The sequence below is a fragment of the Notechis scutatus genome, chromosome 3, assembly GCF_049901735.1.
Source record: "Notechis scutatus isolate UNSWTSFEM ecotype Mainland chromosome 3, rNotScu1.2, whole genome shotgun sequence".
In the NCBI taxonomy this organism is placed as follows: Eukaryota; Metazoa; Chordata; class Lepidosauria; order Squamata; family Elapidae; genus Notechis; species Notechis scutatus.
The window spans coordinates 161,694,125-161,710,655 of NC_142011.1; the positions used below are offsets into that span (position 1 = coordinate 161,694,125).

At 33.3% G+C, this 16,531-nt stretch overlaps 1 protein-coding gene across 1 annotated transcript in view; it reads left to right on the plus strand.

Moving 5' to 3' along the window:
- YES1 (YES proto-oncogene 1, Src family tyrosine kinase) overlaps nt 1–16,082 on the plus strand; it is a 42,094-nt gene extending 26,012 nt beyond the window's left edge. The window contains exons 5-12 of the mRNA XM_026670304.2: nt 3,795–3,898; nt 4,003–4,152; nt 4,271–4,426; nt 4,752–4,931; nt 7,556–7,632; nt 10,632–10,785; nt 11,829–11,960; nt 12,653–16,082. Coding sequence (XP_026526089.1) covers nt 3,795–3,898; nt 4,003–4,152; nt 4,271–4,426; nt 4,752–4,931; nt 7,556–7,632; nt 10,632–10,785; nt 11,829–11,960; nt 12,653–12,861 — 1,162 coding nt within the window. The 3' untranslated portion in view covers nt 12,862–16,082. The remainder of the gene's footprint in view (nt 1–3,794; nt 3,899–4,002; nt 4,153–4,270; nt 4,427–4,751; nt 4,932–7,555; nt 7,633–10,631; nt 10,786–11,828; nt 11,961–12,652) is intronic.
- The last annotated feature ends 449 nt before the right edge of the window (nt 16,083–16,531 follow it).

The window sequence follows — 16,531 nt, forward strand, 5'->3', positions numbered from 1 at the left end:
GTTTAGCTGCTAGTTAGTCCTTACATTGCCACAAGCTGCTTCATTAAATCTTCTGGCTAGTTTCTGAGCTTTAGAAATACATGGAATTTCTAAGCACATTGTTAAAGCTCCCTTGACCCAGAATTGCTTATAAAATTTGTGAGTTTCTTTCTCCCATGTCCTGGCACACAGGAAAATCTAAAGTGGCAGTATTGTACTCATGGGAATAGTTATATTTATTTTTGGAATCCAGATGTCACCCACCTATGATCCCTTAGAGCATGGGTGTCAAATTGGTGGCCCATGGGCCAGATGAATCACACACAGGCCACTCCCACCCCAGTTCCGTGAATGGGGGAAACGTCGCAAAACGTCACGTGACAGCAACGTGACACCGCAAGTTTGATCCCGTGCCTTAAAGCTTCAGCTCCAATGCATTATTAGCCAATACAATAAGAAACAAAAGAAAGTGGGGGAGGAACAAACTTCTATTTTGTCTGCTGAAGAAGAAGAAAAAAGTCACTAATACCTATTTTAAGTTTGTTTATAGTTCCATAAAACAACAACAGAGAGAGGGGGGGAAAAAAAGAGAAGAGAGCCACTTTGATCTAGTGGTTAAAATACCAGGCTAGAAAGCAAGAGATCGTGAGTTCAAGTTCCGCCTTAGCCATCAAAGCCAGCTGGGGGACCTTGGGCTAATCACACTCTCTCAGCGCAACCCACCTCACAGGGTTGTTGTTGTGGAGAAAATAGGAGAAGAAAGTTATGTTGGATGTGTTTGCTGCCTTGAATTATTTATAAAAATAATAAAGGAAATAAACAAACAAAAACAAGCAATTTATATCTCCTTTCTAACTCCGCAGGTTCAGATATGCAGCTTTATTTTATTGCTTGCTTATATGGCATTATTGTCACTCAGATGCAATTTAGTACTTCCCTCTGAAACAATGCTCAGCTTGTTTGGTAATTTAAAAAAAAATTAAGAAAACCACATTTAAAGCAGAAAGCATACAAGGAACAACAAAATGACAAACAATGCTTTCTGGCTTCACCTGTAATTGCTTTAGTCCAACTGACTTGTCTTGTTTTTCTTCAAAAATTTAAACCAGTATTCTGGAATGTCTGGTTTTGAAACTCTCCATGTATTTAAAACTAGTTTGTTACTGAATCTTCAATGGAATATGTGAGATATGGTCTTATTTTGTTTTGAATAAAAGTATTACTGTAGATCACATCTTTGCCTATAGAAGAATCTGTGTGATTATATCACATTTAGAAACAACTTTGGTTTCTGGGGACTTCCAGTTTGGGCTTCTTTGGCAACGGACCAAAAACCACGATCATGCGTGATTTTGATCCTTGCTCGCCACTGGAGCCCCCCGAGCCGGCTGGATTTGGCTAAGCCACCCCGTAGAGGTGGTGAAGAGGGGGGAGACTGCCAGCAGGGTCAAGGAAAGCCGCATCTCTCCTCCCCAGCTAGCCATTACTCCCTTTCCCAAAGGTGGTTGCAGCGGTGGTCAGAAATGGCCACCTCAAAGAAGAACCCGACTGGAAAAGATTGTGCAGGAGGAAGATAAGAAGAGAAAGCTTTGACTGACCATGTTGAACTGAAAAAGCAACAACATAAGGTACCCTGGTATTTGAACTATAAAGAATAACATTGTTCCCAAAGAAGATTACTGAAGCGCGAAGGAAAGTGAGAAGGGAAAAGATTTGGGTTGGTTTTTTTCTTTCCTTCCCCATACTGACAGCTAAGACACTTAAGTAAGAAATTGAAAAAAATTCATTTTGACATTAATAGGCATTCAAGTTGAAAATAAAATGTCAAAGGGGTAATAAAGATTTCTTGGATATTTAAAAACTTTTAAAAGGAGAGAAAAGGAAAAAAAACAAAAGGGTGGGATCTGGAAAATGGAGGAGACCACCTGGAAGTAAAGGGAATTAACAGTGAAACCTTAACAAGATTCCTAAAAAATACATTCTAACTGAAACTTTGTAACAAGATAATAGAAGAGAAAGTGGAAAAAAGAAACAAGAAGAAACAGCCTTGGATTTTTGGATTTTTGGTTATTGGATTTAAATGACTAAAATAAATTGGGTGGTTGTTTAAAAGTGTTTAAAAGGGCATCACTCTTGGAAGAACTGAAAATGGAACTTAAAAAACAGAAAGAAGATGCACAAGAAGGAAGAGGTTTTCTGGCTTCGTATTTCAATTTTTAGAAATGGAGATTTTGAACTATGAGAAACAACAAGAAATGCTTGAAGCACAAAAAGGGCGGGACAAAGAAGATGCCATCTTTAATGATCAAGTAATTCTATGTGGGGGGGGGGAAGGAAAGTGGGGGAAGAGAGTGAAAATTAAAGATTTGAAAAAACAACCAAAAAAAGAGAATAGTTTGAAAAGCAATTACAATATTAGGAAGAAACAGAAGAGAGGATTACAGAAGAGAGAATTAGAATTAGAGAGACAAGAGGTCAAAAAGGGGAGGGAGAAGAAGAAAGAAGTAAAGGAAAAGTTATCAAGGACAGAAACAGGATATAGAGAAACAGAGAAAACGTACAAGGATTAAAGGTATAAGCCTATTTAGAAGACATAGAGATAATGGGTGAAAATTTAATTGAAAGAGAGGATTCTGCAAGGGTATATTATTATATTAGAAATAGAAATGAATTTAGAAAATATGAAACAAGTGTGATTAAAGTGATAGATAAAACACTTATTGTAATGTAATGGAATGTTTCTTAATAAATTAATGAAATAAAGAGAATGAGAGAATGAAATTAGGAAAGGATGGGAACATTTTAATTGTTATTAATGATTTATAAAAAAATTAAGTGAAGAGAAATATGAAAAAAAATTACGGAAATATTACAAGTGTTCCTAAGGAAGTATGATATTTAATTGAAAAGAAATGTTAAAGATGTTAATTAATATTAATGGAAGATTGTAACTAACATTAATGGTTGAGCCGAATTGGAATAGAATGAGTATTTTATGTATTATTGTTATATATATATATAACAATTGTTATATATATATTATATTAATATATATATTATATATATATTATCTTTAAGAATTTAGTGTGTATTTTAAGAATTATCTTTAAGAATTTAGTGTGTATTTTAAGAATGTACCAAGCAGAATTCGATTGGCAAAAGTTATGTGTTATAAAATAGAGGTTAGATATTGAATGTTATAACTGTAAAGGCATAAATTGAAGTTTAAATAAGATCTGAATGGACAAAAATTAAAAGATACAAAGGTGTCATAGTCCAATCAGTAACTACAAGGGAAAACTTGTTTAATGAGAAAAGAAAATATGAAATTGAAACAGGACAGACAAAAGTATAAATATACTGATTAGAAAGATATTGAAACTTAGAAAAAGAGATGTAATTGAACTTAGAAAGGAATGAGATAATTAAAAACAAGGTTGAGAAAACTAAGGGAAGGGAAAAATCATTGAGAAAATGCTAAAATAGTAATAAGATATGGAATAGAATACAAAGATGAATATGAAAGTGAGTTTGTATCTGTATGGAAAAGTGACAACCTGGGATCATGCTATTCTCAAAAAAAGATATTTTATTTGTATTATGTTTTGTAAAAACCCAAATAAAATTTTTTACAAAAAAAAAGAAACAACTTTGGTTTCTCAACTATTTTAAAAGTACAAAGATGGAATTATATGAAAAGCCCCTGTTATAATGAATACTCCACAGTCTCATCTTTGTAATATAATATTGTTTCTATGTTAATCAAATATTGCAACTGAATCTTTTCTTGAACATATTTCTCTTCAACTTTTTAGATGGTATTTTGGTAAAATGGGCAGGAAAGATGCAGAAAGGTTACTTTTAAATCCTGGAAATCAACGTGGTATCTTTTTAGTCCGAGAGAGTGAAACTACAAAAGGTATCTATCTTTAACTGTATTACTGAATAAAAATAAATTATAATGAATTTGTAATTTTTTTATAAATGTATTTACAGAATCAAATATTAAATTATTTTTTCTAGGTGCTTATTCCCTTTCTATACGTGACTGGGATGAGATTAGAGGTGATAATGTGAAACACTATAAAATTAGAAAACTTGACAATGGTGGATATTATATAACAACAAGAGCACAATTTGAATCTTTACAAAAGCTGGTCAAACACTATACAGGTAGGTTCTAAATGCTATAGGTGATCCTAGCAGTAAATTATAGCCCGATGCATATATTTCTGAGAAGGGTATGCTTTAAAATACATGACTATGTAAGAAATATTTCCTTGATTGCTAGATCACGCTGACGGCCTGTGTCATAAATTAACAACTGTGTGTCCAACTGTGAAACCTCAGACACAGGGTTTAGCAAAGGACGCCTGGGAAATCCCTAGAGAATCATTGCGGCTAGAAGTTAAGCTGGGCCAAGGGTGCTTTGGTGAAGTTTGGATGGGTAAGTGTTATATGGGAAGAACCGTAACTCAATTGTTAAATTTATGTGTTCTGTGCATAATAGTTCCAGACCTTACTATCCTCAAATTTTAAAAAAGGATCTTAGATTGCTAAAATGGAAAGAATTTAAGAATCACTTTAAATCTTTTATAGATAATACTGAACTTTCCAGACTTATTTAAGAGAGACTAAAGGCAAAAATGGTTTTTAACTTCTGTTCAATATTTTTAAAACATTATTTTACACACACCTGTCCCTGCTGCAATATTTTATTACACTGAAAATCTTTGTATTTTAACTGATAGTACAATGCATTTATTACATAGGTACGTGGAACGGAACAACAAAAGTTGCAATCAAAACACTAAAACCTGGTACAATGATGCCAGAAGCTTTCTTACAAGAAGCTCAGATCATGAAGAAATTAAGACATGATAAACTTGTTCCACTTTATGCTGTAGTTTCTGAGGAGCCTATCTACATTGTCACTGAATTCATGACAAAAGGTACATTTTGCCTCTATATTGAAATCAAATAGGAAAACAATAGTATTGTATGAATTTACTATGGAATTATTAGGGCAGAATAGATAGAAAAGTATTTTATCACGGTAGATATTTAGAAGTGTCTATCAGGACTTTCACTGCAGATTTTGGTTCTTCCACCACTGGAAAAGTTACGTCAGTATTAGAAAATAGTGTTGTGGGCTGCATTCAGGAAGTTTCTTTCTGTTTTTATTGGGGTTTTTTGGTTTCATTTTTATATAATATTGGTTTTATATAATTGTTGTGAGACAACCAGAATTATAGTTCTAAAGATTTTAATTAAATAATTAATTAAATAAGTACATAAATAAATTTTCTCCCTTAAAAAGGACAAACTATCATTTCATATTATTAGTTTCTTAATAACTTCCCTGGCAGTCAGCAGGAAACATAGTCAGCAAGCATTTGCCAGGCAAATATAAAAGGCATTAATATTAGAATCAAGATAGTTACATGAATTAATTATTAAATTAAAATTATGTGAAATAAAAACATTTGCTTATTTTTATATTATTGTTTTTGTTGTAATATGAGAATATTATTACACGGTATTTCCTATGAAGAATATTTTGTGTGGGATTATAGGATTTCTTACATGAATAACAGGATATAGCTCTGTGGACAAGGATTTTCCTTCTTTAAACAAAGGAGCTGTTTGTGGAAACAGCCATATGTAAGATTATTTCTTCTATCCCTAAAAGAAAACTGATGCTTTTTAAAAGTATCTCAGATCAGATACCTAAATTACGCCTATGAGCAAAAGCACTTCAGCAGTCACAATAGGAAACTGGAAATGTTTGGTTTTGTTTTCAACTACCTGGAGTTTGTTATTGTCTAGATAAGGAACTATAAATGTTATGAAGCATTATTGAAGCAATTGCTGCATTATAATTTGTTTGAACAAAGTTCAATATAGTTAATATTACGTATAGTTTTCAGTTGTATATTAAGCCACAATTTCATTAGGTGAAAATGAAAGCAAATGGTTTTAGTCATGTTTGTGGTAAACAAAAGAGAAGAGAAAAGAAACCACAAAAGCTCAATGTTGTTGTGAGTCATTGGTTCTCAACCAGTGATGACACACAGCACAGATATAACTCAGAAGTTGCCTAGATGACACACAGAGGAAGTCATTGGAATTATTTATATCCTCAAAATTTATCCTAAATGAGAGCTCTAAGAAACAAATGTCTGTTGATATAATAAATGAAAAAGAGGTTTTTGTCATGATAAGATCCAGGGTCTTTTACAGGTTAATTGATGGGACTTAAGATATGAAAGACTAGAAACACATGTAATCCTCGATTTACAACAGTTTGTATAGTGACCCTTCAAACTACAATGGCACTGAAAAAAGCAACTTATGACCATTTTTCACACTTATGATCATTACAGCATCCCCATGGCCATGTGATCAAAATTCAGGCACTTGGTAACTGATCCATGTTTATGATGGTTGCAGTGTCCCAAGGTCATGTGCTAACCTTTTTGTCCTTCTAACAAGCAAAATCAGTGGGGAAGGCAGATTCGCATTAACAACCGTGACACTAACTTAACAACCACAGTTATTCACTTAACAACTGTGGCAAGAAAGGTCATAAAATGGGGCCAAATTCACTTAACAAATGTCTCATTTAACGATGAATATTTTCAGCTCAGTTCGGGTCAAAGTCATTCTCTAATGTTATCTTTGTTTACAAGGATGCTTCTGAGCTTTATGTAGGCCCCATAATATTCTCAATAAATTAAAACTATGGGTATTTGCTGCCAGACGTAAAAAGAAAACCGGGGCTGAAAGCAGTATCCTGCTGGTGGAGACCATTTCTCCTCAGTTTATTTTCTAGTAAAGGCACGTTTTGTCATTGGCTACTTCCTTCCATTGCAGACATACTGTGAATAGACAATACTCCTGTGGCAGCCATGTTGTGGAGACTGCTTAAACCAGGACTCCACAACTTGAAGTCCACAAATCTTAAAGTTGCCAAGTTTGGAGACCTCTGGCTTACACATTCAGATAAATCTTAATATCCCTCCTAAGCCCTGAATAGATGCTTATTTCTAATCCAGGTGCTGATTTATATGTCTTGAGGCAACAATACTTGGCTTCTGCCCATGACATAGAAAATAAATCCAATATTGAATTCCTATTTATTTGCATAGGTCACTTCTGAATAAATAAAGATAGGATATAAATCAATAAATAAAAACAAATAAATAAACAATTCAAATTATGACAAACTCCTGCCTTACAAAACTGTATATCTCCTTTGGGGGGATGGAGGGGACCTCACATATACAGCAATTACATTTAAATTGTTGCAAATGTCTATTAATACTATCATATATCCAAAGGATTTGGTTAAATGTTTTATTTTATATATGCCCCAAATTACTACTCATTCCAAAATACTACATTGTATTGCTTTTTTTCTGTTTTGTTTATATTGATATTAATAGAATTTTATTTTTAACTATTTTCCTGAAGTAAGTATAGATTTTGAAACTGAACTGTTGCTTAAGTGTTATGATACCATTACTATAACTGAATTAAATGAAACATTGTTGGGTTTTTTGTCTTCCTGTAGGAAGCTTATTAGATTTTCTTAAGGAAGGAGAAGGGAAATACTTAAAGCTTCCACAACTGGTGGATATGGCTGCCCAGGTATTTATTAAAATATATTGTTTGATTACTAAAATATTCCAATATTGCAACCATTGAGTAATACATAAAAGGCTAAAAGTGGTTGCCCATTCTGTCAACAGTCTGATTATAACTGTAGATCTTCGGGTGGTCATCTGTGTAGGTTTGTGCCTGCACTGTAGAGCATTCTGGAACATTCTCTAGCTGGTTTTTTGTTTTTGGTGAGAAGATTCTCTAAAACAGGAATTTCTAAACTTTTTGCCGTTTCACCTTCTCTTTAGTATAATTTTAATATACACAATTTCCCTAAAAATCCAAACCCCAAAATGAATACAAATGAAGAAAGAAAAGAATACAATGAAATGTTGGGAAAGGTACATTTATTGTAACAATGCAAGTAAAAGGTTCTTCAGTCTCCCCTGGACTTGTCTGCACCTTCCCAAGGGAGTTACACCTCATCTAAAGTGTCTGCCCATTGAACCCTCAGATTGCCAGTATGGTCAAAGAAAGAAAGTATCCCTGCAGTGGGTAACATGGTGAATCAACATGACAGGTGACATGTAAGCAACCTTTTTGTTATTGTTTGTGGGTTTTTATGGATTATTAGTGTTGGGCCTTTTTCAGGAATACTTATAAGTAGTGGCAGGAGCAGACAAGCATTCAAGAATGTAGGTTTCCAATGTGTGTGTCTACTGCAAAACTAATAAAGCCAATATGATTCCACTAGTCTATCCTGTAATCTGCAACTCTTACACTGCAAAAACATATGGACGACACAACTCGACCAGGGAGTGACTATTAAGTGCCAAATGCAAGCCTATTTATAGTGAAATCAAATTTTTGTGTCTTGTGCTCATATGTGCACAGTGCAATGGCCCCCAAATTCTCTCTTTTGGGCAAGTAATATAGTTTCTACTTATTCCTCATTGTGGTAATATAATAATCTCATTTCATGCTATTCACTTCTAATCTACTATGAACACAATGTATGGGAGAAGAGCTATATTATCAGTGATTACATCAAAATGAGTGAAATAATAGCAGGTTCAAAACTCCTATAATCTAGGCTTCACAAATGCAGATGGTAGACACATAACGGAAGCCCTTACATTGCAGTAATTGCCCTGGGGAATTGCCCACAAACAACAGATGTCACAGGCAGACGTTGTAGTTTGTCAAACAAAATCATTTCAATAAAATAGTGGGGAAACTGTTGTTAAGCAACAAATGAAAGACAATTGAGTCAAACAAAATGATTTCATGCTGTCAAGGTAAAAACCGAAACTCCTTTCCTATCTAAATGTTTATTTAAATGTGGCTGATAGAATAAGGTGGAAAGGTGAAAAAACAATGTTCTCACAAGAACGTTACAAAATATTTTCAGAATGAAGGTAGAATTAAGACACAAAGTAGCTTTGTTCTTAGCTACACAATGTACAATGAGGCCATTCTTTAGAAGCAAATAGTTTGTTTGGGAAGAATATTGGCATATTTTGCAGATGTAACAATTGTCCAAAATGTTGCTTTAAAGGGTAACCCATGTAATGAAGTGATAATTAAAGAATCGAACAATGGAGTCAAGTTGAGACAGCACCAAATAATCTCTTAATTGTAGGTAAACTTTGATACCAGAAGATAGAAGTGACAAATTGATGTATAATTTGAGGATCAAAAAGGTATAGAATGCAAGAAACCCACCATCAGGTCTGTGAAAGACTGATGATCACCAAATAATTTTAGTGCATATGAAAGTTTTTCTTTTTTAAGAACAAAGAAATTGTGGAACTAATTCCACAGAGCAAAACACAACCACTGCCACTTTACAGCTTTTAGGTAATTCAGACAGTCCACTCTAGCCTGTTAAAAAGGCATAGCAGATTGTTTCCAAAGAAAGGTATCATTTGTACAAAAGTAATCATCTGTAACTGGCTGATTTTCCAAGCTGTCAATCACAGCATTTGGAATCTTGGATGGTGCATCTGGCTTCCACCTGAGAATACTGTAGGAGATTCTTGTCAAGGAGATTATGTTGAAACTTGCTCTTGGCTAAATGCAATAGGTCTGTGTGGACAATCCTGTCCCAACAGAGCTTCATGATTATCCTTGTAAGCAGAGGAATCACTTACCTTAGGATGCCTCTCCAGTTTGGAAAAAGAATGCATCTGAGAGAGAAACAGGATGCTTTTGAGAATTACTGCAATATAGTATATTGTATATCAATGGTTTTGAATATTCATAAAATGATAATTCTCAAACCATGAAAAATTGAGTCAAAGAAACAGGATTGCAACATCAAATTCTGTGCTACAATCCAAATATAGCTGAGCATATCTGCTACAACAATTCAACTTTAGGAAAGTGAACTACTATTAAAAATGTGATGTGAAATATACCAGCACTAGGGTAGACTGCACTAATGGAGTTCCTCTGGGCTAGGCTGGAGTGCAACAGTAGATCCTTTGTGTTTATAGGCCTGTGAAGGTGACAAATGTGAGGAACGATCATAAAGCTATGTTTACCATCACTTTCATAACTGCAAATGTCTCTAAGTGAGGCCATTGCTAAACAAAAACTACCTATATGTTTCTTATTCTCTTCCTTTAGTTACAAACTTCCCAGAGTTGCTGAGGAATTGGGCTGTTTCAAAATCAAATAAGTAAAAGACAGTAATTCAACGTTGACTAGTCCATAATAGGAAAGAAACATGGCCATTCAGTGTAAGCAGACACTTTAAGCATGAGCCTCCACCAAAAAAGTCAGCTTGAGAATGTTCTAGAAAACTGCTTTACACAAGTGCAAAATGCATGTGTAATAAACAGAGGGCAAAAATAATAATGTGTAGACTTTTCTAATTATATTATTTAATTCTGTTGCAAAATAATATTGCTACATGTTGTGAAATCTAAACATTGTAAATCTACTGTGTTTGTAACGTGTAACTTCAGAATATTTTCATGATTATGTATTAAGTATTTTATTGACTGAATACTTCTTTGTTAATAAGATACTTTTTTTATAAGATTGCTGATGGCATGGCGTACATTGAAAGAATGAATTACATTCATAGAGATCTTCGAGCAGCTAATATTCTTGTAGGGGATAATCTGGTGTGCAAAATTGCTGATTTTGGATTAGCAAGATTAATAGAAGACAATGAGTACACTGCTAGACAAGGTATTTACAATATTATTTATGTACTATTCAATATAGCAAAAACTGTTTTATTAATACGCATAATGTCTTGTCTGAATTCTTGATCAGTACAAGTCAGTTTATGTCTGAAATATTATAGGGTCTCCTGCTTAAGCAGTCGGTTAGACTAGAAGACCTTCCAACCCTATGATTCTATGTTCTGTGTTTTAGTTTGACTAAGTGCTTTACTAATTTTAATACTTTCTGAGGTAGATGAATGTTCTTTATTTTTTCCATTTATTATAGTCACTAGCAATAGAAACTAGATATTCTCTAAAGTGGATTATTCAGTACACTGCTATCTGTTCTAAAACAGTTTTCTGAATTTGTTGACTAATTAACCATATAAACTGCCAAAATAAATCCTTATCTCTGCAAAAGTAAAATAGTTGTTGAACAATGTATCATTTTGTTATCAAACTTTGCAACATACCATGATTCATATTCAAGGTATTACCAAGCCGTTTATAAAGAAACAGTACAAGCTGAACTTCAGATTATAGGCAGGTGCTGAAAGTTGCAGGGTTTTTTTGTACATCATGCAAGTCATTTGCATAATAGAAAGAACAATTATGTGCTAGTTTTCCACATATACAGATTAACAATGGCAACTTTTTACTATAGTTACCAACCTGCATGTTAAAGTGCATGAATTTTCTCCATTATCTGGGCAGAGCAACTTTAGCCTTGACAGGAGTACCATTAACCACATGTTAATTTGACAGTATTTCTCACTTTGTTGTCACCCACGCTGTACTCCCACATGTATTCTCAATTAGACTTTTCTTTTTCAGTGCAACAAAGACACCTTTGCAGTTCTTTTCCAGCAGAAAGACTTCCAATCTCTAGATTAGTTCTTATGTTTAATAGAATGGATGCTATTATAGTAATAGAAAAGATTATCAAATTATCATATCCTATATGTATGAGAGAGAGAGAAATAGCACCACCAAAATAATTTTTAAAAAATTATTATAAATTATAATATTTAAATGCATTATTTTCTATGTTTATGTACTATGTAGGGGCCAAATTCCCAATTAAATGGACAGCACCTGAGGCTGCACTATATGGTCGATTTACAATTAAATCTGATGTCTGGTCATTTGGAATTTTGCTGACAGAGCTTGTAACAAAGGGACGTGTGCCATACCCAGGTAAAAGGAGGGGAAAATCATTACTAATGTGTTAAGTTATATTATTTCACAATCTGCTATTTATGCTGAGGGTTATTTACAATCAGTTATTCTGATGTTACCTCGTACCATACTTAAGAAAACACTGCAAAAAATCAAACTAGCCATATTACAAAAGCTGCAATTCAATGTTTTAAAAATGTAGAGACACACTATTTTAAAAAATCAAATTCACTGTGTTTACAAATCACAGACATTATGCCAGATCATTTTTAACCATAGGTAAAGAAGTCAAAGCTAACCTTTGAGGAGCAAAATAATTGTGTTGTTTATACAACTAGTTTCTTCCTAGTTTCTTTTCTTTCTTTTTCTTTTCTTTCTACTGTTCTCTTGCATCTCTTTGGAGTGTCTCAGATGAGGCACAAAAATACACTGGGAATATACTCGGAAACAACGTATGGATATACTACATTAAGCCATTATTGTGTTCAATAATCTGAATATAAACTCTAGTTTCAAACCATAGTTGGACTTTCTCCAAAATTATACCATAGTTTGGAATAGTTCAGCAAACCATGATTTAAAAATTCTTTAATGTTATGTGTGAATGCAAATACCTATAGATACCCATTTCCAGTAAACAGTGACAGATTTTTGAAACCCTCTTTCAACTTGATAAAATATAAATATTAAAGCTATTCTTTGAATTTTAGGAATGGTCAATCGGGAAGTTTTAGAGCAAGTGGAACGTGGATATAGAATGCCTTGTCCTCAGGGATGCCCAGAATCTCTCCATGAATTAATGAAACTGTGTTGGAAAAAAGATCCCGATGAAAGGCCAACATTTGAATATATTCAGTCTTTCTTAGAAGATTATTTTACTGCTACGGAACCACAGTACCAGCCTGGAGACAATTTATAAATTGATGGCTTACATCCCATGCACAAATATGCCAAATGTAGAGTACTTTTTTTAAAAACAAAAATCCTTGCTAATTGAAAGAACTCAAAAGAAGGCAAATTGCAATTTGCATGCTCTTATTAGCTGGCAAACTGGAATTCTGAAATAAGGTTGCACAAAACCACTTTTTGAAGTGTTATACCTAAATGTATCAATGATATATTTTTCTCCCATATTATATCAGGGTCCAAAAGAAATACACTGAAAAAATGGGTGGTAAAATTAGCATTGTTATAATAAGTGGAGCTGCTGATTTCTTTTTTTTTTTTTCTAACATTTAAGTCATTATTAAAGGCAACATCAGCTATTTAAGTAAATTTATGAATGGACATGGTCAAAGAATAACAAAATAGTTTATGGGACCAACAATACTATTATGTTAGAGTTAAGAGGGCTTTAACTATAAAGTTTTCTTCTAGGGACTCATTCCCTATGATTTAGTTAGGGTAGCTTCTCAGCAGATGGCAGCACCCGATCAACCTTCTCTGAGCTCAGAAATTAGGCTTGATTAATTCTTGGAAAAGTTTCAGGAATACTGTGGCTGTAGATTAGGTAGGAAAATGGAAAAATATGGATGAAGAAAATGGTAAATTAACCCTGTATTGTTGCCAAGAAAACTACATGGACATGTATGCGAAGACACCAGGAGTCAACTACAACTAAAAAAATAATAATTTTAAAGCAAGTAATTTATGATAAACTTGATTAAATAGTAGACCTCAATAATGGAACTGAAAAGCAAGTTGCACTGTGCTGAAACTTTATGTTAATATACCATAACTGGAAAGTAGCATATTTTATTTCCTACATAGTTCAATTAAGAATGAAATCAACTTCATAAACTCATTAACTCATTTTGTAATTTAAGTTACTAGAGTGCAATGTTAAACCTGAAACTGCAACATGCAATCAGAGGGAAAAGGTAACATCTTAGCTTTCAAGATGTAGTGTTTCAAAGTTCCAATTTCTAGTGAAACATGCCCCAGGTTTTTTTTTTTTTTAGAAGACCCATCTAAAAAAGGAAGTAAAGTTGCAAATGCTTATAAAGGTTCACCAATTAAAATGTTCAGGGATTCACTAGATTCCACAGCTTCTTTTTGTTATGTATCTCTGTCAAAGTATTTATGAAAAATATTGTTTAAGATCTGAGAGACCATCAATGGATCAGATCTAGATCTGAATGAAATGAACTTCCATGTTGGCAGACAATGTTGGAACATCCTCCAACCCCCACAACGTATTTTGTTGGAAGTAAAGGATGGAGGGATTAGTGTGAATTGTTTCCCCATTTTTGCAGTTCACAAAGTTGTCAGAATTCTGGATTTAGCCCAACATAGTAAGGGTTGGGATAATGATAGCTGGACAGTAGCCCATTCTTTCTAATACTACATAGTGATTTACAGTCAACTAGACAATAAATGGTTGCATAACGGTTCATAGAACTCTTTACAAAAAGCATCAGATCAAAAAGCTGTTATTAGAGTGGACTGAATCCATCTCCTTGGATTTCTTGGGAGAAGTTGGACTTTTCATAGCCATTATGTATAGCTTTAAACTATAGGAACAGACTGAGCACCTAAGCCAAATTTAGCTAATGATATTAAAACTGCACACATACACTACTCACAAGTAAACTGGGGAGTAAGAGCTATCATAACCTCTATCATATCAAGCAATAAAACCCTTTTGGCATTTTAGAATTTTCCACTCGAAACAAATGTTGCACTTCAAAGCTTTCCTATGAAAATGATCATTACTGCTATCAGAAAAACCACACAGATTTTGTTCTAGTGAAACTTATATAAATTTATACAATTGTGCAATCAAGTGGCATTTTATTTCGTTTATACATCCCATAACTATGAAATTTTGAAAGGGCTCTATGTAGCAAATAATACAGGATTGTAATTTCTTTTATATTCTGAAATGGGTAGCGTAGTTGTGTTTATGTAATAATGCATATGCCAGAAAACTAGTCTGGTATTATTTGGATTTTAATTAAAAATGCAACAAATCATTGTAACAAATGTATAGTAAGGAAATTAAAAAACAGTAATTTAATGAGTTTATTGAAGAAAAATATGTATTTTTAAGCGTTATACTTTCCATGTTTGTTTTTTCTTGTTTTTATAGTGTATTACCTCAAGATGTTAATGTGAGCAAATAATTCAACACAACACTTTTCTATATATAGTAATACATGTAAAAGTGTGGTTATTTTTATAAAACATGATGTTGAATTTGTTTCACAAGATTGCTTTTAAAGTTCTAATTACAAAATTATTTTTTAAGAAAATAACCTGGTAAGTTCCAAGTTGCTTTGAAATGAAACAATCCTATATATAATTATCTGGAACTAAGTTTAATTAACTAAATGTAATTGACTCAGTGAGACTTACAAGTTGACATGCATAGCACTGCTATTTCTTTTTATATTTCTTGATCTTTCTTGATGTGTTTTATTTTGTACTTGTTAGATTTCAACAGTCTACAAAGAATACGTCATCTTGCAGGTGCCATGATTCACTTATAAGATTTTTTTTCTTGCCCTAGAAATATTAGAAATTGTTTTAGTCCTTTCTCTGGATAGGTTTGCATATCAAAATAAGCCAAAGCAAGCATGCTTTTTTATTATTGCAAGGTTACTGATGCTTCTTCTGTCAGTATAAGCTAAGCAAATCAAGAAACTTCTAATATTGATTTATTTAACCTTGCTAAGTGAGTAACAAGCTCAGAATCACAAATCAAGAATTTGAAATCAGAAATGATTCCTGATTTGCATGATGAAGACAAAGGTCCTGGCCTAGAAGCAGTTAAATAAAGCATGATTAAGTTGTCTTGATTTGTTTAACTGGTATTTAATAGCAGAAGGAGCTAATCCAGATAGTGTGCATGAATACGCTTGTTCTTTCCCAGAAAGTCTGTTTCCACTATGAAACTGGAATGCTATTTCTTTAAAAATGCACTGTCATCTTCCATTAAATATTGGAAAACGCTAACCATTACATGTGCATAAGGCACTTTGTTATATTTGCTAACATTGTAAATGTGTGCATAAGGCACTTCGTTACTTTATAAACACAATTGATATGCATACATCTCATGGTCTTCTGGATTAAGTGTCTCTGTTTATAAATTTTGGTGGATACTGTATGATGGGCCCTCACCAAAAGAAAAGAAAAGAAAGAAAAAGAAATCTTAAGGAGATGAAGTACGTTTTCCCAATCTTGAAGACAAATGAAGGGTAGGGATGGGAAGGAGCTACCTATAACAATGTTACAGTAATTCCAAGTACGGATCTTGGAATTTCCTCTTCCTGAGCTATGTGATTTGTTGGTTAACTGTTGGGAAAGTACTGTCGTCCCCTTTTGTCTGGGTGGTAATTTTCCTACTAAATTAATGGACTGGGAGCAATAAGCACAATTTCTGCACATTTTCAGTTAGAAATAAAGGGTGCCACAATTTTCTGATATGAGTCCTAGTTTCATTGGAACTTTCAATGGGAATCCAATATAACCTCAAATTATTTTTTGTGAATTTTACTCCATGTCTTCTCACAATCTTATTCTTCTATCAATATTGTACAGCATGACCCAGCATCTCCAGTAACGCTGTATTTTAAAAAAAGAAT